The 26,983-nt window shown below is 42.2% G+C and overlaps 1 protein-coding gene across 5 annotated transcripts; it reads left to right on the top strand.

Annotated features, from left to right (window-relative positions):
• The first annotated feature begins 1,822 nt into the window (after positions 1–1,822).
• Positions 1,823–26,612, top strand: tcf3b (transcription factor 3b). Of its 5 annotated transcripts, none has more exons than XM_023155548.3 (21): positions 1,823–1,843; positions 5,186–5,282; positions 7,147–7,219; positions 11,902–11,975; positions 12,599–12,671; positions 13,195–13,235; positions 13,434–13,566; positions 14,050–14,096; positions 17,899–17,995; positions 18,079–18,179; positions 18,439–18,532; positions 18,659–18,717; positions 19,294–19,369; positions 19,821–19,882; positions 20,043–20,240; positions 20,960–21,071; positions 21,217–21,364; positions 21,632–21,688; positions 22,759–22,988; positions 23,083–23,234; positions 23,366–26,612. In XM_023155548.3, exons 2-20 carry the CDS (start codon positions 5,208–5,210, stop codon positions 23,226–23,228), a joined length of 1,896 nt encoding a protein of 631 aa, XP_023011316.1. In that variant the 5' UTR covers positions 1,823–1,843; positions 5,186–5,207; the 3' UTR covers positions 23,229–23,234; positions 23,366–26,612. The 5 variants fall into 5 exon arrangements, with proteins under 5 accessions (XP_023011316.1, XP_004552806.1, XP_012774973.1 ...); XM_004552749.5 differs by lacking the exon at positions 1,823–1,843 and adding an exon at positions 1,850–2,403; XM_012919519.4 differs by lacking the exon at positions 1,823–1,843 and adding an exon at positions 1,850–2,403 and having other exon boundaries at positions 20,963–21,071.
• The last annotated feature ends 371 nt before the right edge of the window (positions 26,613–26,983 follow it).

Here is a 26,983-nt window from a genome sequence, read left to right on the forward strand (position 1 = left end):
ACTCGGCGTGCCCTTTCGCTGATAGCTGCGCGATTATTCTGTGATGCTAAAGCTGCCTTTATATTTTGCTGTCTGTATGTGTGTGAGTACCTGTATGTGCCAACGAATGTGAATGGGTGCACGGTATGTTTGTGAAGGTATTTATGGCCCATATGTGCGCTTCTTCCGAGCTGTAACCCCATTACATTCCTAAAATGGTCCACGAGACTAATTAATGTTCTGTGCAAGGCTTTTCTTATACCCAGGGGACACCCACCCGATGGATTATTTACCTATATGTCCTATTGACAGCGAATTCCCACTCCCTGCTGGTAACCTCTGTGTAAACAGACAGTTTGGGGCCTCAGGGTGGATAATAACACTATGCTGAATTTGTATTTTCAATGTCTTTTTGTTGTTATAGCTCACACCCAAAGAATGGGCATCCTGCCCACACAGTAACTCAAATGATAGCCTTCTTGTAGTAGCTGATAGTGATAACTCTGATAGCAAAGAGATGCTTCTGTGGACTCTTTTATCGGTCCCAAATGTATATAAAATAATAACTAGTTTATAGGCAGAAGACAAAGGACAGCCCTCTTAACTTCCCTCTTCTTTGACATGGTATGCCCTCAGGTTAAAAACAACAGCTGTCTAACACCTACATACACCTTTGAAAAGAGAGGTTATTGTGTGTTTTCATCTGAGCACAATCACACTGGCAGGTTGCGTGCATATTGAATAAAGGCAGTGGCATTAGAGTCGGTAACGGCATTATCTAAACTTATTGCATTTCATTATGAACATGACAATTTTGCTGATCTAGCGTCTACGTCTACATTTTGGTGTGGTTACCTTATAAAAGCGACATTTTAGCGTCACTGTTTAATTTCAGTTGATCATTCCGTGTGCCCTCCTTGTTTGAACTGTTTTTTTTTTCCTGAAGTATTTCTCCCTCTCACCCCCACTTCTCTGTGATCCTATACTCTGCTCTCCCTCCTCTCCGCTCTGCTCTGGAGCAGGCAGTTACTAGGGCCATGTTGATCTTATGGTTGTCAGCTCATTCACAAGAAGCGGACCGGATCTAAAAACTAGTAGCCTGCAGAAACACTTGGCTGAGTGTGTGGAGACAGAAGATTTATTTTGATAACATGTGTGTAAGTTTTTAATTTAAGTTTTTGAATATAGTATTGTTTTGGTGTTTTAGACTTTTGGTTAGAAAACCCCCCAGCTATTAGAAAGGGTCTTGAAAGTACACCACACATTATATAAGCATCAGATTTATTAATGCCATGAGTGCAACTGAGCTGATGTTTTAATATTTAAACACTCTAGAGAAAGTGGACATTGTCTGGAAATGTCCACATTAAATACTGCTTACATGTGCTGGGTTAATACAAATGAAGGTAAGCAATCACCACATAAATAATCTATACACATGTACCCTATATGTAAAAGATAACATGCATATGTCAGTGTAACAACTAGCTAGAGAAATTAAGCTAGTTTTATATACAGTATTGTATAACTATTGCGAAATCTTAAAGTAGCAGTAGTAGTACACAATTACAGAAATAATCGATATATGTAAAGCCGCCGTTTAGAAATGTTGATTTTTAAATAAATGGAAAAGCGTGCACACCAACCGCATAAATAAAATGATGTCAGCGGGCACGGAGCCCCCTCAGCCAGCCTCCCTGAGCACACAGGGAAAGTGAGCGTCAAGAAGAAGGCGGCCCCTAACGGCCTTTCCGGCCGCGCACTCGATTCCCTTGCTGTCAATCATGAACACACGCGCTCCCATTGGCTGAGCTCTTTCGCATTTATCGTGCCATCTCGTCGAGCTGCTGCTGTGTAATCGCAGGTAACTTTCTTACGATAGCCTTCCGCTGGGTACGCTAGTGCTCGTAGCGCTCCCGTATTTTGAGGCTTACAGATACCGGAGCCCAAACCAAGCGTCGCGGGTACAGGTTTCCCGTGTTTCGAGTACCGGAAAACGTTGAGTGTGTATTTTCCCCCTCTGAAAAACAGCCCATCTCCGAAAGGCGTTTGAAATCGGACACCGCTGGCGTTGAGGCCGTCACGTTTGTGCGGAGGGATACGTTGTTGCGTCTGACAATGTGGACGGAGGTGGTGAAGATGTCTACGAGAAGAATGAAATCATCTCAGTTGTAACAACAAAAAAGGAAGACGTGAGATTAGTTACTATAATAGATTTGTTTGCACACAGACTTGTTACAGAGAGGCAAACACGTGGGCGTTGTGTGGAAAAAACAGGCTTCCCGGGACAAAAGGAAGACATCTACTGTGCTCCAATGCGTTTCATGCACTGAGGTCGAAATACTCTTGAAGTTTTATGTTTTTCTCCTTGCGAGTCTCCGCTTTTCTTTTTACTCTTGGATACCAGACACACGGGGAGGAGAGGTAAAAAAAAACACACTCTGTACACTTCGTGTTTCGGGGGAAGTTGCACGAATTCGACGGCTTTCATTGACGCGTATTTTGACGCCTGCAAATTGTCGAAAAGTTTTCGGGAATGTGTGGTTAAAGCGGGGGGATGTAAGTTTTTGTCTGGTTTGAGGTGGCGAGCCAAGTGTGTGATGGTCTCCGCATCGACCACAGAGAGAAGGAAATTACTCCTTTGTTCTGCAAAAAGAGCCCGTTAACGTTAAATGTTCGAGCTGCCCGACGAGCCTCGGTTTGTTTTTTTTGTTTTTTTCCACCGTGTGCCTTAGCCGCTTTAGCTCCGAGCCACCGAGGGAAAATATAAAATCTTTACGTTGTCCAGCATTTTGGCTGAACTTTGTGATGCGTACCGACGTGTGTTTTCCAAACAGGCCGGGAAAAACTTTCCATAAAATCCCTTTGGTAGCCCTTTAAACATTCCTTTATGGAAGTGTCTGGCCACCAGCTAGACTTATTTTATTGCACATTTGGCAGGAAATTCCTCATGCTCCCACCCCCACCGTTTCTTCCACTCTGCTCCCTCATAATGCACGATTGGACCCTAATAACATGCGAAAGAAAGAGCTTTAGTATCTGTTGCATGAAGTTTGGAGCCTCGCTCCTGTTCTGGGCGGTCAGGGCCGTGGTACTTGTTTTACACACTGATTAGACGTGTAGTTTGTTGGTCTTGTGGACGATGTCACCGCGGATCAGAATAAGCCGTGAGTGGGTTTAGCTGACAGTAAAAAAAAAAAAAAAAAAAAAAAAAAAAAAAGAAAGAAAGGAAAAAAAGAGAGGGGGGGGGGGAAGGTTGGTCCCTGGATATGGCCTAGCGGATCTGATCAAATAATGTGCAGCCTGCATCCTGTGGTGCACATGTTCTCTGGCATTGTTGTAAAACTATTCCTATTAACGTGTTTATGGCGTGAGGCCCCAACATCCGTTACTTTCATGCAGTGTTTGAATCAACAGTAGAACATGCTCATTGTGTTCTTGTAGTAATAGCATTGTTATAAACATGTTATAGCCTTCCCCCCTTTATTTTTATTTTTTTGTTTTTTAACAGCAGGCTGGATTGGACACAACCTCAAATGCTTGTTTCTTGGCTAAGTAACAGGGACCTAATTTGGCCTATCATTGTGTTTGAAAGCCAAAAACTCGGGAAGCTATCTAAACCCAACTCGTTAGGGTTTATTATAAAGTTTAAGTGGTGATTTGTTTTCGGTTTGGCTCAGTGTTTTGTGATAACTGGAAGTGCAGTGTCCTTTTGTGGAGAGTGACCTGCCTTCTCTGCCTTGTGTGGGTGACAAAGACCCCCAATGTGCTTTCTTCAAATATTGATCCAGCACTAGCTGAAGATGCCATTTTGTTAACATTAAGCCCCTCCATGTGCTCTGCTCCATTTAACTCTGTGCTAAAGTCATTTTTTTTAGCAGCGTGTGTGTGTGTGTGTGCATGGCAGATTTTCCTTTTGTAGGGCGTCTTATTCTAAAAGTTTGGGATGGCAATGACAGCCATATTTCTAGCCTATTTACACTTGGGGCAGTGTTTTGTGTATTCTCACTTCCTTTCCTCGTCCCAAGGTTAAATTAGTCTCACTTGTTCTGCCTTCTCTGTACTGGGACAGCAGTGTTTGGCTACCTTTGAAATAACTTTTCTCGTGTATGCAGACAAAGGATTTAGTTAGACTTTTTATTTCTTAAGAAAACTCCAAATTTGCCCCGTGTTTACATCACACACTTGCATTTCTCCAGGATGTGCATCTTTCTTGTTTTTGTTTTGTTTGTTTTGTTTGGTTTTTTTTTTGTTATTATTTATAACATCTGTTTATGCTAGTGCTGAATTGGAAAAGAGGCTGTAAAAGTACACCACCTGTTGGTGTCCAAGTGCTTCTGTTCTTCCAGTTGCTTCCCTTACCCCCAGTTTCCCTGTGAGGCGTAGAGAAACACCGCTCGGCATCAGAGAGCGGCCCTCAGGCTTGCGTTGGAATGCAAAACACTGGGTAAATCCAGTCTTCGTGCTCACTGTGTCATTTGACAAGGTCCTTTCTGAGTTGACATATGGTAATTTGGTAATGACGTGTTTGCATACAGTCATTAGCTCTGCTTTTCACCCCTATTTCCTTGGGCTAACAATAGTCCCAATTATGTCTGTAATTGTAAATTCTTTTATGTAGCAATGATCGACATATGGCTGTGTTATTTGCCAGGGTTGCGTAAAATGAAAGACTTTTTTTTTTTTTTTTAAAGTCATTACTTAGAAGTGATTTGACTGAAGGCAGAGTATTCATCACTTCATGGCGGTGTCTCCTCCACTGCCTGGATGGGAAGGCAATGTCTGAGGGGAAATTTGCATTTTTAAGTAGACCTGCCTATGGTGTGTAGTGGTCAGTAGGTTTGTGTTGTCCTTTTTGCTGTAGCTAGCCCATGTTTCATTGAGTTATTTCCCAAATATGCAACATTTAAATAAGACCTGCATATAATTTTCATATTTGGGGAACTTTTTGAATTAAAAAAAAAAAAAAAGGTCATGAGAAAATTACTTTTAGCCAAATTGCTGACATACTGCACCCCTGCACTGGTGTCTAATGAGACAGAAAAAACCCGCCAATAAAAAAGCGTAAGCGAAGGGGGTGTGAGCTAGACAAAGTAGGATAGTTTAACTCATCCTTTGCCATCATCTCTGTTTAAGAGGAACATGTAACTTCTTTTTGTGTTTGCTAGCGCCATTAAAATCCTGTATCTGCAAATTTCTCTCGTAGGGTTTATTAGAAACTGAAGGGTATGAACGAACAGCAGCAAAGAATGGCTGCAGTGGAAACTGACAAGGAACTCAGCGACCTCCTGGATTTCAGCGCGGTAAGAGAGCGGGCTCTGGGTGGCAGTGGTAGGTGGGTGGCTATGGGAGGAGGAGAGTGCGATACAGGTCTGGGCATAGGCGGAGGTCAGAGGGATGTGGGATAAAGACCAAGGGGGGGGGAAAAAAAAGCTTAACGTTACAAATAGAAATGTTAAAATCTCTGTATAACGGCCTCTCTGTCAGATCAAGATATTTCATTCTTGGCATCAGAGTAGTGCAGGTAAAAGTCATGCTGTACTCCAGGTGATGGGTGAGAATAAAGTCACACTTTAGGCTACCCAATTACTGAGGTGATGCAGAGATATAGGTTACGAGGAAGTTGATCGTCCTGCCGTCAAACAGAATCCACTTTAAAATGTAAATATTGAGTCAGGAGCAGCTACAGGAAACGGTACAAATAATCTCACTGCTGTTTGTGTTGTGAGGAGGTTCTTAGGGGGAAATATTGTGATAGAAGACCGTGGCTGAGCAGACAGCTTCCACCTTTCTTATTGTCACATTTTTAGTCTTTAAGATGACATTTTCACAAAGATGCTGTGAGAGCTATGCTCCAGACATTATCTACAAAGTGGATAGAGGAATTCTGTTGAGCTTTATTTACCCGCGTTTCAGTTTATTGTGAAGCTTTTTTTTCAGCTGACATAAACATCATGGAGCCCCGGTGGAGCTGTGTTAGATTTTTCTTTTCTCCTCAATAACCCAAATAGCTGGCGAGGCTAAGTTGCAAGCCCTGGATAATTATTATACGCAAAGAATAATCGGTAATTCCAAACTCCGACTCTCAGTGAGCTGTCGTTAGCAGACGTAATGTCCTATGAGATTTTTTTTCTTTTTTCTTTTTTTCCCCCAAAGTTGAATTGATGTTGTTTTGCTACGGCAGAGAACAACAGAAATGTATTTTGTGTGCATATGTTATTAGTAAAGCACCATTATAATGCTGTTTGTTGCAGTTAGCTGCTTTGTTTGTGCTAGAGTTCAAAGAAACTTAGCCTATGTTCTGAGCAGGGCTTTGTCGCAGGTTTCATTGTTAGTCACTTGGGTTTGTTAGGAAAGCCCAGATTGATCAGCTGCCAATTTGTATCAGCAGATGTTTTGTTTAAATATGACATTGATAATTGGGTGAGAAACTGTTGAACGTTACACAAACGAATTTCCTCCTCTTTGTTTATTTGTTGTCTGCTCATAGGAAAGCAAGTGAGATTGGCCGTGTCATAAAGAAAACTAAATGTGTATTAGGCAGTTAAACGTAATGGAAGAAAAGATGGTCTTTTAATCAGAATCTTTGGCTATGTCATACATTTAAAAAGGAAAAAAAATCACGTGCGGCAATGGAAGATTGTGTTATTCTGTCCTAGTTACAGGCATGTTTGGTTTGTACAGCAGACTTTGGCCGTGTCACTGAAAGATGGTCCTGTGGTAAAACCCAGAGTGGCTTGCTGACATTATTAACACACGTCAGTTACGTCATTATAGTTTCATTTCAAAGGGCAGTATTTTGTATTGTTTGGGGTCTAACTTAATTAGACTGTTTTATGCGTTGTTTGCCATAGAATAAAACTTCACTTATGTTTAAAATCAATATTTATAACTTGATAGATTTTTAGGTTTTTCTGTTGATGCTGAAAGTTATAGATGGTTAAATCGAGTTTTTTGTTTTGTTTTTTAAAATCCCCTTTATATCTCACTTTAGACTCATCCAAATCTGAAATGCCTGTAAGGTGGAGGGGGTGGGGAGGGGTACTCACAACTGAACGATGTGTTTGTGTGTGTGATGTGATGTTAGCCATTAGTGAAAATAGGATGTGTGAAGTGTGCCATCATTTTCCTTGTTACTTATGGTATCTCACTGCTTTTGTCTTGTAGATGTTCGCGCCTCCAGTAGCCAATGGGAAAAACAGAACGATGACACTCGCCAGCTCTCAGTTTGGTGGATCAGGTAAGCTTTTCGGCTTGATCTCACTGCATTTTTCTTAAACTGTATTAGTTTTGATTCGTGCACCGTTCTTAATCTTACCACTCGTTTTTTTTAATTGACATTACGGTGGCTGAATGTGGGATTTGACACGGCAACATTAAGCAAATTTGCTGTTAAATCGGTGCTCTTTAACGGTATTATAAATGTAAAACTGGAGTAACGGGAAAAAGAGTTTTTCTTTGTAATTTACAGATGACATAATGGAGCACACACATTAAAGGTCAACCCTCTGAGGTGACGAAAATTTCTAACCTAACCTTTGTGGTATTTATCGTGCAGACAGTTTCAGTTTTATTTACCGATGTTTTGAGATCTTTTCCACTTCCTTCGTATAGGTAAATTTTATTTGTGGTGCATGCTGCTCTACAGAATTTCATTTGAGACTGTAGCTATATTTTCAGAACTGACGTCCCCCCCCTCTCTCTAATCCACAGACTGAATAGTTTTCATTGGATCAACCTTCTGCCAAAGAAAAATGTATAGCAAAGTGTTTGTGGTTATATCTGTTTACATGTATTACACTGAGTAATGTAATGGAAGCAGTCCCAGGAAAAAAAAAAGATGCTCACTGAAACCCTGCAGCCTGTTCTATGTCTGTTTATCCATTTTCGTATTTGTTTCAGTTTTAAAGGTGAAACTATCCGCAATTAAACCACTCAAGCACCTGAAGGCTTTGAGTAAGCTTTTTTCTCTTCCTGAAGGTTATTAGTAAGTCATGTTACTTTCATTCCTCTGTCACCCTGCCAACCTGGTGTGTGAAATCGAGTCACACTCCCCAGTGTTCCCCAGAGTGAGAACTTAGCCACTGAGGAACAAAGGCAAAGAAGGGGGCTTATGGACTTGAAACGACTCCCCCACCCTGAAGTGTAAAACACTCCTCCCCCAACACAGCACAGGGCTCTTACCCCCACTGATCTGCAGGAAATGGCTTGAATCTGAGACAATGTCCCTCACCCCCAGCTTGCAGCCTCTTAAACTGGCCCAGCATGCAGAGAGTGGCCAGAGTGGGAGAGAGAGCTTGTTGAATAGAGGGATCAGCCTGTGGAAGGCAGGATTCTGTTTGTTTCTATTACAGCAGGCAATTACTAAGCAGTGAGGAGTTAATTCCTCACCCCTCCCCACGTCCCAAAGTGTGACCCTCGGTCATTGAAACCCATTTTAATGTGATACTTAAAGCTGCCACCTTTAACATTTTGGAGATCGGCAGGTACCCTCTAATGGCACTAGAAAGCCAAAAAGCTAATGTGCAAATTCCAGCCTAAGAGGTTCTCGTAGATCTGTGTCGTGTTATAACACGCACAGTGCACCGACTACAACGCGACTATACGAGGAAACATGTTATTAAAACTACAGCATTAAATGAATGTGCGTTATTTGTAGGTGGAATGGGTACATGTGGCGTTTAGTTGTCTCTTTTTGTTTTGTTTTTGAAGCTTAGCCACTGTAAGGGAAACAGTACTGCATGGCTGTGGGCCAGGAAACCGACTTATTTTCTAAATGATGTCCATTAAACCACAACGCCTATCTATGACGTCACCTCGGCGGCTTGTCTATTCAGGGATCCAGCAGCGCGGGAACGGCCGCAAGTAGCCCAGTGGCCCACCAGACCACCTCTATTCATCAGCACAAAAGTGCTCAGAGGGGTGCTAATTGCATTAGGCGTCCTCCCTTCCTCAGTGGCCTGTGTGTGTGTGTGGGTGGCTGGGTGTGGGTGTGTCGAGGAGAGTAGAGTGGATGTTAGAGGAAAGAGGAGAGGATTGGCAAGAAGTGTGGGATGTTTAAGAAGTAGGGGAGGCAGAGTGTGACGGTGTGGTGGGAGCTGGCCAAGCCCACAAGCCTTCAGGCAGGCGTCCCCTCTGTCACCTCTGCAGCTGCTGGCAACGTCTCCAACCCCCTTCACACACACACACAAACACAAATACAGGGGACGTGACAAGCTCGCTTTCCTCAGATCACAACAAACAATTGTCACATGTAGCCTCTCTAGGTGGCTAACTGGCTAGCTTTGCATTTACCTTTTGCACCTCAACTTGTCCGCCTGCACACAGCTGCAGGACTGTCGCGTACTGTAGTTTTCTGTACTTTACTTTGTCGCAGCAGGAAAATCGAAGCCCTCAGAAAGGGGAAATCTCAAAGGCGAGTGGCTTCCTCCTTCAGCTAAATTAAATGTTTTCAGAGCTCGCAGCTCTTAGAAAGTTTGTGGCTCAGTGAATAAATATTTTTCTGGGCTCTGCTTGTGAGTCAGTATTTGCCTTGCTATGTTGAGTACATTTGCACTGGTCATGCCAAAATCTAGATGGACGTGATAGAAATCCAGAGAACCTGTCGTTTTCATGCTAAACCTTCGACTTATTAATGATAATCCAGACTAATTGTGTGTTTAGTGGTAGTATTATTTGCTTACTGAAAGAAATTGAAGTAAGTAAGTGCAAGTTTAAATAATTTTGATGGCTTATTTTTTCAAAAGTAAAGTAGTAATGGTCACATTGCCTTTCTAGACTGAAAATGGTTGAAGTTTGATTAGAGATTAGATGCATTAATTGGCATGAGCTTCATTTCTTAAGTACTCTGTTGCTGTCCTTGTGTAACGTTGGAAGGCCTTGTCAGTGTAAACGCTGAGAGGAGACGCCAATGTAAGGGTTTAGTCAGAACTGTTTTCATCGTCATTTTCTTTCAATTAGAAATTTTATTTGTTTTTAAAAAGGTGAATAATTAAATAATATATTACTGATGTACTTCAGTAGGACTTTTTGTCATTATTAGTGATTACAAATACCACTATAGAAACACTGAAAAGTATTCTTCTGGCAAAATGATAAAATGCAGCACAAACAAACGGCGTGCTGTCAAAGAACGTAAGGAAATGTGTGAGCACTGCTACCCAGTAGCATTATCATGACTACGTGATGTCATGATGATCAATTACAGCAACAGCTGATAACAGTTGATAGCTACTATGTTCACTGTTTGTTTTTGTGCTGGACGTAAAAATATTTATGGCAGCATGTGGAGCAGCACAATAGCACCTATAATGTAATACACGGTTTATTCTAATTCTAATTTAGTACCACTGAAATTTTGTTTGACATGAAACGTGACAGGAGATTAACAACAATAGGAAGATCTCTCTTCTGGCGTTGCTGGGCTCTCCTAGGCGTCAGTGTCACCTCGGCAGCTCTCCACCTTTGTTTAATTGCCTCCGAGTTAATTACTCCACTAAGTGTGAAACAACGTTGTCAGACTTCTCCTGCACAGCCGTGCTTTCGCTTCATCCTCTGCACCCCCGTTGTCCAAATGGAGGCTTCACAGGCGGATGAGTGGGGTATTGAAAATAGCTGCGAAGATGAAGTTACTCTCTCAACTCTGTGCAGAGTGCAGGTTATTGTCGACAGCGGCGATGCGTAAATGTGTGTCACCAGTTACTTTTCTGTATTTGTGAAAATACTCATGGTCTAACAGCAGTTTTGGATGACGCTAGAGTGTCTTGAAGTGGAAAAGAGAAGTTGTTTGAATGAAAATTTGCAAGGCTAAAAGCAGACATTGTTGAGTCCTCTCATCTAGACTAGATTTTTGTCTCACTAATTTGGTACTACTTCTGCTGGCATGGAGCTTTGGCTTAAGTGTCTCCATTCAAAGTCTGTCATCTTTATTTAGCGGTGAGCTCATTGCTGACGTCCTGTGCCATCGGACATGGTTGACGGTGGAGCTGCGCTTTAGTAGTGCCATGGCCTTTCGGCACAGCCGATCTTTTCGGATGCCCTCTCCTAGCGGCTCGCCTGATTCTCCATGCCACTGGCATCAGCTCCATAGATCACGGCTGTCGCAGCGTGTGTAGGTGCTTGCACCGCTCTGTTAGTCTCATCACTCATTCTCGCTCGTCAGCCGGGCTGCTGATCTCACCCAGACCCCTCTCACTCTTGTCTCTCCCCCCCCCCCCGTCCCCTTGCTTTCTCCTTCCACTCGCTCGCTCTCTTTTGCTTTCTCACACACATTTTTTTAATTAGGCAAAAAAAAAAAATCAAAGACGAAATATGAATATTCATAAGGAAACCGCATTAATATGCACAATTATGCAAATCAGCATGCAATTAAGCCTTGTGTCTCCAGAGAGCCTGGATAGCATTAGTGCATAAGACAGGGAGAAGGGGATGATGGGGGTATTTTGGAGTTTTCTGCTCCACCAGTCTTTTGGCTGTGTTTTCTTTGTGCTCCGCATCGGCTTTTTCTTTACCTAAAAAATAGCATTTCAATTTTTGGCACCACACATTGTTTGTCAAATTGACTGGGTGGAATTTAAATGTGGTTTAGATGACATGTTACTCTCTCAACAATTGGATTACATTAGAATGCTTATGGTAAACGTCCTGTTATTTAGTGAGCATAAAAAACAGCATGTATCCTACGTGTATCTTTGGAAAACGTTTAACATAACAGAGAATTTGCTTTGATCAGTGTGAATTCTTTGGCTTCCTTATGAAATGCCGATTGTGGCCACTTATAGTCATAGTCAAAACCGTTCATGTCTGTAATAATGCACATTAAAGTCGTTTAAGGTTCTTCCCTTGGACTGCTCACTTCTTCTAGTATCTAGTTTGTTTGGACTAATGCCGTTCCTCCCTACCTTTCATTGTGTGTCTCTGCAGCAATAGACGAGCGTAGCGGCTCTGGGTCTTGGGGCTCCGCGGAACAGAACAGCCCCTCGTTCAGCCAAGGACGGGTAAGCTCCAAATGCATACACTCGGCCTCTTCAGTCGCTCATGACTTTAAGTTTGCAAAGCTTTAACACCAGATGCCACGACACTGTCACTCACTCACATTCAGTTAACCGCTGCGCCATAGATGAAAACACAAACGTCCTATCCCCCAACCACAACTACAGCTTAGTACTTTTCTCATCTGTGTGCCATATGCAATTTGAAGCTGTAGTTTTACGTTCTACCTAATAACTTTGGCCCAGGATCCTGCATTGGCAAGCTCTCTGGTAGCCCAAACCTCTGTCGAAGCCCACCGGTAATTGCAAGCTTCACATCTACCATAACTGTCTTGGCACAACTCTGTGTAAATACAAGGAACAGGGGGGTGAAATGGATGCAGCAAGCTTTGATTACCACAAGTTGATAATTAAGAAAGTTGGTTTGATTCCCTCGAGCTGATGCAGATTTGTTTGGCATGGATCCTGTTAGACAGAAAAGCAGAGGGAGGGTAAGCGCTAAGCCACGCAGGGGTGCTAAAAAGATGTAGCTGGCCATGTAAGCGTGTTAGTCTATATGCCTGAGGTTAGTGTCTGCCATCCTTGGCCTTTTATGGTTAGTCGTCTTATGTGTGCCATTGTTCCCACAGGGTTATGGAGAAGGATCCCACTACAGTGAGCACGAAGCCTTGTCCTCTCCATTCATCAGTTCAGGGATTGCTGGTATGTTCTGCTTCCTTTAAGTAAACTTTGATACATGTGACTTTTATCTGTTTAAGTTTTAGCACTTGAGTCGTATCAGTTTACAAAATATAAAAACGTCATCCTTGGTACCAGATGAATGTTGCCTTGTCAAACGCCAGCTTTAAGAAACTGATGGAGACCGATTGGACAGTCGTGCATATATTTATGACCATAGAGCTGTCTTCTGGATGGCAGAATGTGTATGTATATGCATATGTTTATATCTGTGTGTGAGTGCGTGTGTGTGTGTGCTCATTCGTTGAGTGTTGGGGATGTTGGGGTATTGAAGCAGAAACCTTCCCTAGGGTTTTGTCTGGCGGGCGGCTTTATGCAGCTGAGCATACTGAGGGGAAAAAAAGGGAGGGCATCTCTGGACTTTTTGTACTTTAGAAAAACCTACTTTTCATTTGTATTAGCACAGTCCATTGCGTCTTAATCTGCGTATACAGCTCAGGGTTTCACTTGAATTAATGTTTAAATGTCCATCATGTTCACCTCACAGGTAAAAATGAGAGACCACCGTATTCTTCGTTTGGAAACCAGGTATGTTTAACCGCGAGATACATGTGTGACCTAATTTCATGTAGTTTGCCTGTGTGTAAGACGCCCCGTATTTTCAGTTCTCTTTTCATGTCGGGCACTTTGAATTGACAACGGTCTTGGTTTCTTAGAAAAGAAACCATGCTTTCCCACGCTTCTGTGTGTCTTATTAGTAAATCTTATCTCTCTGTCCTCCCCTAGCCTGGTTTTCTTCCTAGCGACATTGCGATGCCCAGCCCAGATGCCATGTCACCCTCTGGTCTGAAGTCTGGCTCTCAGTTTTATCCTTCATATCCTAACAACCCCAGGAGAAGGCCGCCTGAAGGAGCCATAGGTACGTCATGGGGCATGCAGTGTGGCTACTAAGTACTTATTTTTTGTATGTGTGTCGTTCAGGATTAATTCATTTGCTGATTATTTATTGACCATTTAACTGCGTTATGTTCGGTAGCTCCAAAAATGGTGAAAACTGTCCGTTACAATGACCCGTAGCCCAAAGTGACGTTTAAAATGTGTCGTCAGATCATTGGGACCAAAACGGTTTTCTCTTTGTCGTTCTGTTGAACATAAATCTAAATACAAAGCTACAGTGTATGCACACGAATGCACTTTGGCATTTCATTCAAACTGATGCGCGTACAGAGCGGCAAGCACTTGCTGCATCTTGTTTGTTTTTTTTGTTTTTTTTAATTATTTTTATTTTCTGGTCTAGCTTTAAAAATACAAACATGCTAACATGACATGTACCCTCACTTAGTCCGTATTTGTGTTCCTGCCTCTTAAACATTTTCTGTATGTCTCTGCTGCCTGTATGTAGAAACCCAGCCAAAGAAGATTCGGAAACCCCCTGGCCTGCCGTCCTCGGTAAGAGCTTATTTCTGCTCGTCTACACCGCTCGCAGCCAGTCCCTTCTCTCGCCGTCTCTCTCTCTCTCTCTCTCTCTGCACACACACACTGCTGTCCTCGCTCTGCTTGAACAGTTCTGTGACAGACAGGGGTAAAGACCCTCTGCTCAGTCAGACTCTTAGCGAGCTGACAGTTAGGCAACTCAGGCCCCAGTAAACATCATCACTGTGGTTGTCTGTATAGTCAAGTGGTTTCAAGTGGTTTTCTGGGTTGATTGTCATGTAGTCAAGTAATTTTGCAGGCTTTTAGGTGCTTTGTTGATGTCTACCTACCTTTTTCTGTAGCCTAGATTGAATGATACACTTTGATAGAACACGTGGTTCGCGGTTTGCTGACGCACAAATTGCACAAGGTTTGGGTCTCAAGTCTTGTTTTCTGATGTAGTTCAAGGTTTCATTGGTTTTATCGAGCTCAAAGTCAAACAAATATCCGTAAAATATTGTGAATTTGTCTTTTTTTTTTTTTTTTTTTTTGCACCTTTATAGTGTGCAAACAGGTAGATGTATAGCTAATTATGTAATTATAATAATTCTGTCCAAAGTTTGAATTCTTTACATGACAGTGTCTATGTTTTAGTTCCTCAATGCTGGGCTACTTGTAACGTTTGAGCCTGGGAAAACAAAACAAAAAGGATGAAGTTGTGTTTACATTTCTTGTTTGAACATATTTAAAACTGAGAAATTGTTGCTCGAAGGTAAAGAAGTGTCTCGCAGGGCCCAGACTGTACTGTCACATTATAAGAGTTGGCAGCTGCTGATGCAGCTGATGTGAGGATGATGGCAGCCAACCATAGCTGGAGATACTAGTCATTGTTGCATGTTTGAATATACAGTCAGTGAATGCTGACAAAGAATTTTCTCAGCATGTGCTGCTGTTACTCAGACTAGGAATCTTTTTCATTATGTGTCTTGTGCAGTGATTGCAGGTTATTTAAACTCAGAAACCTGGTCGTGTGTGGCTTGCCTGTGTTGCTGTTGACTCTGTCTTGATGTCTAAGCTGCTGGTGGATCATCAATATAAAATGTTGCCACTGCACAAGCGTCTTCTGACTTCGAAGATGAACATATCCTATGCTATGAACACAAGCAGAAGAAAAGATTAAAATCAATTTCTCAAACATTTTTAGCCATCTTTGCCCTATTTTGTTTGTTTTTAAAATAATCTTATTGTATGTTGCGTAGATTTTTATTCAGGCGTTCACTCAGACCAAGGCTGATAGCGTTACACGCATAAAGAAGGCACATTCAAAGGCTTGCATGTCTGACAGGGTCCATACAAGACGTCTTGAAGTGTAGTCTGACAGGAAATTCAGGGAGACTTGAACAGAGCTGCGTTTTGACTCTTAAGTTGACTTACAGTCTGTGCATTGATTAGATTGGTGTTTATCAGATTGACTCTGAGTGTAACTATGGGAACAGATCAAAGTTGAACTCGGCGAACTCTGTGCTTAGCCAGATTTTTTTTGATTTCTTGTTTGTTTATGAAATTTGCTTCTGCTGCCATCTCCCACCTGTGGGTGTTGTCGCGTTGAAGTGGCTGCCGAAACCTCTACGTGCAGACAGGCTTCGCCAAAGCGACTACATCACAGAGATGGAGTGTCAACGCTCTGTCTGGTCGAGGCCCTCTCTCTCTCTCTTCCCACTCTCTCACTGTCTGAACCTCAGTCAGTCCCCGCAGCGTGAACGATGGCTGCGTGGTTTTAGTGCGAATGATGAGACTTCTGTGTGTGAACCCCCCTCCCCCACCTCACCCAGCCCTCTGCCTACGCCTCACCACATGATGGCCTGGGTGGGCCTCCCCCTGTGAGTGACCCAGTTGTGAGGCGCAGTGCTTGTGAGGCCTCTTAGCCCCGTGTCTGAGCCCAGATTAATGATAGCTGGTGATGATCCTGTGGTCTTTCCTTCTTCCCACACTCCTCTCTTGCCGCTGTTTTATTTATTTATTTGTTTGTTTTTAAACCACCTCATCAGCATATTCTACTTTTCTTTATCCACTTGAGTTTCAGAAATCGTTTTGCTTTGTAAACGCCATATCTCAATTGCCCTCGAGCTAGCTGACTTCAGTTTCCCAGCGTTACCTGCGCACAAGATCCTCTAACCGTGCAAATCGTACGCCTCTTTTCATGTGCAACAAACAAAAAACATGGAGGAGCCTCTCTTCTGCCCCCTAGTTGTCCAGTATACTAACCACAAACCCCTGTGGTTGAATAAAGCGCTCTGAGGTTAGTTTGATGTTAATCTTCATCTACTCCCCACCCCTTGCCACAAGCCGCTTTTTTTTTTTTTTTTTTTATATATATCTCTGTGTGTGTGTTTTTTGTTTTTGCTTTTTTTTTTCTCTCTCTCCTCCTGGTGTAGAGACCTTTACACGGTCATAACCTGAATTACATTAAACCCCTATTAGTTGAGGATTTTACCCTAGCAATCCCTTTCTTCCTGAGAATACAATTATCCAGCAGCACTAGTCATTGTGTAGTCCTGTGTTCCCATCTAGAGCGGCAGGATTCACTCGACATTGTTCCCCGTGAAAGAACAACTCAAAGCCTATTGTTAAATGAAGCCATCTCCATCATGTTTTCCCCTGAATTAACCGTGATCATTTTAAATCCCCTGTTTCCTTCACACTCCCCTGGCCATATCAAGCTTTGTTTAAGTCATTTAGATTACCTTCTCCTGTCCCCCTCAACACCCCTTATCTCTCTACCCATTTCATAAATCATCAGGGCCTTCATTTTTTCCCCCCTCAGTCCTCCCCCTTGCCCCTTAACCACCCCCTACCCACTGCAATCTCTCCCTCTTTCTCTCTCCCTCTCTCTCTGTCTTGCTGACTGGATCCCAGCCCCCATCTCTCTCCCTCTCTTCTCTCCCTCTCCTCAGCCCAGCTGCCTGTGGAGTTGGATGTGGTCCAGGAACAGGCAGATGGCTCTGTAATTAGAAGTGCATCTCTCCATTCCCTTTCCACTTCTCCCTGTTAAATCAAATTACAGAAAAAATCCCTTCTCTGGATTAGCATTCTTTGCAGCATAGCCTCCATTCTCTTTCTCTCTCCCTCTGTCTGCATGTAGTACAGAGGAGGAGAGGAAAAGGAGGACTCAGTGGTGGCTGATAGTCTGGAAACTGAAGGCGTCTCATGTCCGTCTTCTGTTGCTGTGTTCGGAGGCCTAGCATCAGTGGTCGTTTGCAATATTTAGGAACAATGTGCAGTTGAATTCTTTAAGGTGCAAGTATTTAAAATGTCTACAATATTAACCAGAGCTGTTCTTTGTCATTTTCAATCCTCTGACGCTCTAGTGCGAGTTTGAGGACATAGCTTTTGGATTGTGCATGGATGGGTGTGTTGGCTCACTGAATGCATGGTATGTGTGCGAGCTGATACCGAGTGTGTTATAGGGAGGGGCTGCAGGCCAGGCAGTGCGATGTCACTGGGGTCCTAGGAGCTAGAGAGGAAGTGCTCACTGTGCACTGGGATCTAAGCCGTCGCTGTGCCCAGCATGCCATGGCCACTGTGTTCTCCTCCACGGGCGAGGAGCCGGCCTTCCTCCTCCACCGTTGGCAGACTCCCTCTTGCCATCTTGTGGTCACTTGGCGCTAGTGTAATTAAATGGTTATCCATAGCAAAGACGAGATGGATCAATGCCACAGTACTTCATCTTTCGTGATGGCTCAGGATTCATAGTAAACCGCTAACACACATGAACGCTGGTGTGTATTGTAGTGTTGTATAACCGTAGTCCAACTGTTTGTCACGTCTCTTTGTTTAGGTGTATGCTTCCACATCTGGTGACGAGTATACCAGAGAAAATGGGGGATATCCTGGTGCTAAGCCTGGAGTCTACCCTACCTCTTTTTACTTGCAAGGTAACCTTTCATAAAATATTACTATTGCCCTGTAATCTTCTTTGAACTGTTTTCATATTAATTCCAAACATTTTTTTTCTTAGATGACCCCTGGTCATCTTCTGGCTACTCTGCCATGCTGGGTAATTCCCCTCACATTGGACAACCAGGCTCCTTTTCTGCAATCAATCCACAGGACAGGATGGTGAGTAGAAATGGCCTCAATCCCATGCTGATGGTTGATGTTGTGGTAACATCCACATAACAACATGTAACAACAGTATAAGTCATCGTGGTTTATTTTAAACGTGCTGTTAATTGTTTGGGTACGGCATGTTGAACATCCATTCTCAAGGCGCCAAGTACACGATGCAGATTGGGTTATTTTTTTTCTGTGAACGGCTTTTGTGCTTTATGACGCTACCTGTATCCCAGAAACATCACCCCTGCCTCTGTCCCCACAGAACTATCCTCTGCACAGCAGCGAGGTCAACGGCTTCCACTCGGCCCCGACCACCTACAACCACACGCCCACCATCAACGGAGAAGGCATAATGGGTAAAGAACCTTTGAAAAGAGCGCGTCGCAAACTTCTCCGTCACTGGTTCGACGGCTACGTGGTCAGACTGAGTTGTTTTTTCAGATTAACAAGTCATCTGACTCGCATTTATTTTATCTCTGCAGCCAACCGAGGCACCACAGCTGGCAGTTCAGGAGATGAAATTGGAAAGGCTCTTGCCTCAGTGAGTTCTTTTCTCTCTGTTTGTTGCTTTAAATTAGTGCTGGGCAATAAAACACTTTAAATAATTTTCCCGAGAGTTTTATATCCTCTAACGAAGTGAAAATCAGCAGTGATGGTAAATTCTGTTGGAGACATGAGTGGAAATTCAGCTCGGGGAGTGTCTGAAAATGGCAAAAATGTTAGTTAGATGGTGTAGGATTATTTTGGATATAAAGAGTTTTTTATCCTAAACAGATTGATTGTTTTAAAAAAAAAAAAATATCCTGAAGGGGGAGTGAAAAACCAAAACAGCTGTTTTTTGGCTTCAAGTGGCATAGTTAAATTTTTATAAACCCTTCTTGAATCAGTTGTTTTGCTGTTCTGCTTACAATAACCTGGGTCCTTAAGCATTTCCAAGGTCATGACAATAAGAAATATCTAACCATTAGATATTTAATGTTATTTATTTTTGTTTACTTTTATTTTTTAGAAGAAGGTTTAGACATTAAAAGATGTATGGACATGTTTACCTATGAGTATTTTTACCTTTTGAACCCAGGAGATTGAATTTGAAGTTTTTATCTGCTCATACTTTCAGATTTACCCATCGGACCACAACAGTAATAATTTCTCCTCAGCTCCATCTACTCCTGGATCTCCTCAGGCCATCGCAGGTACATTCTCTCATACGGTGTTAGTACTTCAAAAAACTCACAATAAAAGATAATCTAATTAAAATGACAGATGTTTAAGTTTATCCTTTTTTGAAATATGTGGAAAATTTGTATCAGTTCTGCATTGTGCTGATGAACCTCAAGGCTGTGTAGATTTAGCAAATCAAAAGGTTGGTAAACTGAGTTAAGGTGGTTTTATCTCTGCCGTGCAACCACAGATTTGGTTAATGAATCAGCGTGAACTGGACAGTACCTTAATGAGTACAGTTCATTTCACTTGTTCAGTCTGACCCGATTGCATTTTTGTCATCGAAGAATGAGTGTGTTGAACTTGAGTGAATGTTTTCTTGTGCGTTTTTAATGTTATTCAGCAGAAAAACGTGTCTGCAGTGCCACCTGGTGAAAAGTTGAGAAATGCTACTTAACCGACACCCAATATTTCTCCCTGCAGGACCTCAGTCTCAGTGGCAAAGACCAACCACACCCAACTATGAAGGGCCACCACATGCACTGGTATGCCAAAATATTTCTCTGCTTCATCAATCGTAATTAAAAACCTAACGTTGCCGGTATGGGTGTGTTCTTCTAGCCTTTGTATGCCGTTACTTGTTTTAATAGTTGATGTCCCACCTTCATCTTGACAGCTTAGCACATCTTTCATGTATTTATACAGCAGAGTAAAATGGAGGATCGCTTGGAAGAGGCCATCCACGTGCTCCGTAGCCACGCTGTGGGCCAGGGCCCCGGCTTAGAGGGCGCCCACTCTGACATGCACAGCCTGCTGTCTTCAGTACACAACGGGGGCCTCGGAGGCCTCTCTCCGGCTTTCCCCAATGCAAGTCTTGCCCTCAGCAACAGACATCCCGCAATGGTGAGTCACCTGCTCTGTTCAACATGTTTTCTTTTGTTTTTAAGAGAGGTGTGGGCTCGTGATGCTGCTTTTAAACACAAAGCAGACAAAAGTCCTCGTCTAAGCATTGGCGCGGTCTACGTTTTCATTCATAGAGATTCAAATTGGGTACGCTCCTGAAGAGGCTGTGTCAGTGTCGAGGTTTAAACGAACATGCTCCGGTTTTTAAAACATGTTAGAAAACTGAGACGTGGGAAATGATTTACAATTAGGGGAAAGTTTGTTGTGTGTTTAATTTTATGATGCACAACAAATTGTCCTTTTGAACAGATAAATATTTTCTATTTTCCAAGAAAGGATTTGGATTAAATGGGGGGGGAAAAATCAGTCAGAAAAATTAGTCTGGGTTTTATCTCCACCAGAAACAAAAAACCATCACAGTGGTGATGCTTTGTGCCATCTGCTGGCCAAACGGTGTACAGCAAGAGTTCATTTTATATACTTTGTCTCAGAGTTATGTCAAACCAGTTCCAAAAAATATTAGCAAATAAGTTTGTTTTTTATTATTAATGTCAAAAAGTATTCAGTTATTTTCAATATACGTCATGTCAGTTTTGGGTTGTTTTTTTGTTTTTTTTTTCCTGGATTTCGGTTGGGGGGGGGGGGCTTTGTAGTCTGTGTATCAGCTTTGCTCGATCTGTCCTCGTGAGTCTATCGTGACCGTTCTCCACCTTTACCAGCAGGGTGGGAAACATGAGGAGCCCACAGGTCTTCCTCCCAGCAGCACTCTCCTGCACGGTCATCACGCATCTGGACCCACACCAGCAGTAAGCCAGCCAGAAGGCTTTACCAGTAAGTTTGATTAATGATTATTAATTATAAAAATGTCTATTTTACATGTACACAGATTTCTTTTGGACTTCATCAGCTTCCCCGGTGCTGTATGCACTCCTGAAACTGAAAATATTAAAGCTTCGCGCACTGTGTTTGTCCGTAGGTCTCCCGGGTGGTTTGGCTCGTTCCTCACACTCCTCCAGCAGCTCAGATATCAAAAGAGAAGACAAGGAGGACGATGAAAATTCATCTGTTGCAGACAAGTCAGAGGAGGAAAAGAAAGACACCAAAGCGGCACGCAGTCGAACAAGGTAAGGTCCTTGCACGTTTAGTCTTTTCACCTCAAACTTTAAAAACTTTGAGCCTGATTTTTACAGAATTAAACTATTACTTTGTCAAACAAAGGTGAGGATCGTTTTGTCACTAAGAGAATATAAAGGGAGTCAGCTGTCACTTTTATACAAGTTTAATTCATCTCAGGCATTTCTTCTTTCCTGTGTTTCCCAGTGATTGCCTAGGCTCTGTTAGGTTTTTAACGATGTCAAACTCCCCCCTCGCCCTTCATGTCACATTTTCAGAAAGGAGGCGTTGACCCTCCAGATGCTCTCTGGCCTTTCAGACCAGAAAGATGATGAGTAAGTTTCTCCAATAGAGAATCAATTTCTAATGCTTTGTGGGCTCTTGCCAGGCACCACTGAGCAAACAAATGCCGCTGGAGCTGATGTCTAAACGATCTCTGCTCGACAGAGTCGTCACAGTATTTCTCATTCTGAACTTTGCTACTCATTAGTCACCATTTCTGCACAGTTACCACCTGGAAGTTTTGAAATTTGAACCCAAAATGCTTTTTAGACTACAAACAAATGCAAGGATGAAACAATAGACATTTATCCCAAGTCCAGCATCACAGTAATGAACAACGCTGCACAAAATCCTAAGAAGTTCGGGGTTGTAAAGGTGAAGGCTAAAGCTGCTTACCATGCTTAGCTTCTTACAAGACATAGATTTTAAATCTGCTAACACTTCACACACAGCAGATAATGTTTTTCTAATTGAACTTGTGTGGGATAAGCATTTTAATTAAATGATCATATGAACTGCTTCTTCAGCAGTGTTGGGAATTGTTTCTTTTAAAATGAACTTTTGTATTATGAGGTTAGAGCCCTTTACTAAGGTGCATTTGCAGGATCAAAAAGAAAAAAGGCCTTGTGATTCTTTGCGCCTGTTGGTTATGTTGTCCAGAGGCCGTTAGTCTGTACACAGTTTGCATTTTGCATTTGTTTGTTTTTTTGCCCCTTTTTTTCCCTCCACAAATTCAAAGTGATGCAAATAATTCCACAATGTAAATAGTGTTCTTCCTCATTCACATATAAACTGCTGGCTTATAATGCAACTCAAGTGTTGCATTACAAGACACATGTTGCCCCCAGCACTTTTCTTCAGTAATGTTTTCCCAGCACTTTAACAAGTCTGCTTAACCCTCTGGAGGCAGGCGTTGCCGATTTGCAACAGTTAAAAACTAACAACCCGATTACCCCACATACATATTTTATGAGTTTTTTTTACTCAGAAGTACCACTGCAGGACTTGGATGTGCATTAGCAACAGAAAGTTTAATTTGAGCCTGAGAGGGTTAAAACTGTGAACTGGTAGAATGAGCACTTTTGTTTTGTAGTTTCATCCTTTCATTTTTGCTTGAAACCAGTCAGGAAGACGATGAGGACCTTCCCCCCGAGGTGAAGATGGAGCGCGAGAGGGAACGACGAGTGGCTAACAATGCCCGTGAGCGCCTTAGGGTACGGGACATCAACGAGGCATTTAAGGAGCTTGGGAGGATGTGCCAGCTGCACCTCAGCCACGACAAACCTCAGACCAAACTTCTCATCCTTCACCAAGCTGTTAATGTCATCCTCAATTTAGAACAACAAGTCAGAGGTCAGTTTGCATGTACTCTTATGGATGAAAATCCCAGCTTTGTGGACCTCTGTCGAGGACTAAGAAGGCTCATTTCTGTGTTCATCTTTCTCAGAGCGTAACCTAAACCCAAAGGCAGCGTGTTTAAAACGCCGCGAGGAAGAGAAGGTGTCTGGGGTGGTGGGTGAAGCACCCATGCAGCTCTCAGGAGGCCATCCTAGCATGGGTGGAGATGGCCACAATCCAGTTGGCCACATGTAACACCAGGTAGGCCCAAAAGACTCGTGTTAGAATTTAACCTACTTGCAAGTATACAATACCCGCAGTCATATTCTATCATTTGTGTGTTTTGCAGGAATGTCGTTGCATTATGTCATTGTGCTCCTTCCTTTTTCCAGATCTGGTGGTGTTTTTCTGGCTGTCAGAGGATGTGGCCTTAACAGATTTCTTCCACCCGTTATTCTCAAGTGTGTATGTGTGTGTGTGTGTGTGTGTGTGTGTGTGTGAGAGCGTGTGTATGTGGACATGTCTGTGTATTGTCCGTTCAAATTTCAAGATGCACACTCGTACACACATGCATACTGCCAAAACTGACACAGCCTGTTTGTCGCACTCCCAACCATGACTACAAGCTCAAATGTGAAGAACTGCCTTTTTTTTTTCTTTCTTTTTTTTTTTTTAATTACATGTAAACTTTTTTTCTTTTCTTTTTTTCCTGGTTTCCACATGATGATGATGATGATGATGGAACACAGGAGTACTATTTTTATTTCTTTGTCCTGCCACACATTGGGGCTTCACACACTGCCGAGAGGTGCTCTGGTGGGAGTGGGGGGGAGAAGAGAGAGAGAGACCTAAACAAATGATTTGAATCAAGGATTTGTGCCTAATTGTTACATGTTTTCTATTTGACATTTAAGCAAATTGCTTTACATGTGAGGAACATTTATTGTGAGGGATTGCTTATGTGTATGAGCAATTATTTTTAATGTATGTCATTCCCAGCGTGATGGTACAGTCTTACATATGTTATGTAACCAAGCCCATAGTTGAAGTTGAACTGTCAAAATTATTTTCTGTGTGTGTGTGTGTGTGTGTGTGTGTGTGTGTGTGTGTGTGTGTGTGTGTGTGTGTGGAGGTTGGGGAAAAGGTCACAAGGCAAAGGTCACAGTTTTGACAGTTGAAACGCAGCTTGAAGCATGAAAGACGGAACTCTGACTTAGAGACAGTCTCTGGCCGGAGCCCGGTCACATCACACAAGGCATCTGGAGACTTGGAATTGAAGACTTCTCCCTTGAAGACGATAATCTATCCAAGTGGGAGAATCTGTCAACAAAACAAAACTGTTCTTCCTGTTTGTTGACCACAAATTCAAGTGTTACTCCAGTAGTTGCTTGTTATCGATCCAGGTTTTTGTACCGCTTTATGTACTAAAGCATCCACAGACGAAAGCACAGTCATGTAGTTTTAGGCTGGACTTTGAGTGTTGACCTGTTTCACGTTTCAGTCCCTGTGAAAGTCTGTATGAAAGCCATTTGAATTACTCGCTGAGTGAACAGCGCCCTTTAGTGCTGTATCTTTGAAGTGGTTTTGATGGTGCCAACAGACTTAACGGCTCGAATATTTCCCCTTAATTGAAGTTCAGCAAAAGGAGAAAAACAAAAATTACAAAAAAAAAAATTTAAAAAGAAAATCTGGGTTTCTACAACGGAGGGATCTCATCAGTCCACGGGCGTTAAAGCAGACGAGCTTCTGTGTAACCGAAGCTTTGTTTCCTAAATGAGCATTCCCACTGAACTGCAGCCCTTCACCTTTCTCCTGAGTAAGTGTGTTTTCACGTTTCTTACCGAGAGAAGTGTGATGTGTAAATTCACTTCATACATTATTCTGTTTCATTTTTCAAAATTAAATATATATAAAAATATATATTTTTTGTTAGTCTATACATTGTAGATTTTTTACATAAATGGCAATATTAGTTTGAAGTTTAGAGTGTATTGTAGATGAGCTGTATAAGGGGATATTTGACATTTAATTCAAAATTGAACTGGGATGGCGGTGGAAAAGGGTTGACGGGATGACAAATGGAAAATGTTAAAAGCGTTTGGTGTGTCCTTTTATTCCAGTTTTAGTTGTGAAGCGTCTCATCAGCTACCCAAGAGAATTCTTTCTGTCCATTTGGGAGCGTGTGGGCAGAATCGGTGCCACGGACCTGCTGAGGCATTCTGACCCCAGCAGGGGGCGCTGGAGAAAAATGGGGGAGGGGATTTTTGTCTCTAACAGTAATTATGCAACTGGTTTTTGAATGTAGCTACCATACAAATGTGGATCGCCTTCATTTTCAAAGTTGTGTTCCTGGGTTTTGTCAGTACCGTGTAATAGTTTTCACTTCACTCTTCTTTGTTTCTGATGTCTGTCCTCAATCGAGCAGCGCTTGGCGTGCAGCTCGCTGTTCAACTTCCTGCTCGTTTATTTTGGAGGCAGATGCCCGTGTTTGGGTGTAAGGTTAAGGGCAATATGGAGAACAAAAACAGTGTTATTGTGATGTTATTCCCATGTCATGTCATGTTGTGAATGGCTTCTTTTTACCAACATGTAATCACAAATGGGAGGTGGAGCATTTTGTGTGTTTAATTTCTACAAAAAGAGATGAAGAAAAAGACCTATACAAATCAATAGTGTGGCCTTTTCATTCTCAAGACTTAAGATGTCATGATGGGAGAGTGATGCCTTATCAGTGCCTGAACTTGTATTTTATTTTATTTTTTTCATTTAAGACAGTTTTTATTTTGTGAACCATATCATTTCATTTATCATGGAGATTAAAGAGGTACTTGTTCATTCCCCCACCCTCCCTTCTCCTAATGCTTTTTTCAGTTTTCAGGAAGAAGTTTAAATGGTATAAAGAGATTTTTCTTTCAGTGTATCTAGTTAAAATAAATAAATGTTACATAGATCTTGTTTAGTTTTTATTCCTCTTTTTTTCCCCTGAAATATTCAACTGGATTGTCCAATCTGCTGTGTTAGTGAAGGTCACGGGTCCAGGTCCTGAGTTTTCTGTCTGTCCTGTATTGCTAAAGCGTGGCAGGGTTCAAGAGGTGCTGCTTCTGACTCTGCTTGTCTGCTTTTGATGCACAGAAACCTGTTTCGGTATGTGCTGCATGGTGTCGGCGTGGACAGTTTATTTTCAGGTGTAAAGACTTTCTGCATTGTGGCGTCCAAGCCCTTCGCTGCAGTGACTTTCAGTATGTGTCGTCACTAGTGACAATTTTAAACCCCAACCTTTCACTCTTCCAGCTCTTTGATGGTGTTGATGGAGACTCTTGGGACATCCTTGATCACTTAAGTCAAAAAGTTGTGTTTTGAAGTTTTGTCTATTGTCACATGATCAATCTGTGTACTGGATACTGCGATGGCAATTCCAAGAGAAGAATCGGATTAGATGTAAATTAGTATTCCCTGGGCTGGACTTCTGTGGCGGGGGGAGCTTTTTCTTTCTTGTTTGAAGTCTTGATATAGACACAGTTTGAAATCTGACAAACAAACAGCCACCCCAGTCACTGCAGGAGCTTGTAAATGTTTCAGCTGATGGGCTTGGACTTGTTTTGTTCACACGAGAGCATAATTAAAAACTTTCTTTCGACAGCTTTGTCACATCTTTGTTGAAATAAAAGGGGGTTGGACCATTGAGTGTTAACGACATTCACAGGCACAGAGCTTGACATCTTGGAGCGAGGACACTGTTGACTGCTGGTCCTCAGAGCGCCTGACTCAGCCTGTCTCTCTCTTACATATATATTTACATATATAAATATATATAGTTGAGAACTGTCCTGTAAATAACAGTAATGTAGCAATAAATGTGCCATTTTAATAACAGATTATACCTTTTCCAATGTCTGGCTTTTGAATATTGTATACATTTAAAAAAAAAAAAAAAAAAAAAAAAAAAAGGAAAATAAAGGAAACCATTGTAATAAAGGGTTAAATTAATTTGTCCATATTTTCTATTGCCA

Source organism: Maylandia zebra, linkage group LG23 (assembly GCF_041146795.1).
Source record: "Maylandia zebra isolate NMK-2024a linkage group LG23, Mzebra_GT3a, whole genome shotgun sequence".
Classification (NCBI taxonomy): domain Eukaryota; kingdom Metazoa; phylum Chordata; class Actinopteri; order Cichliformes; family Cichlidae; genus Maylandia; species Maylandia zebra.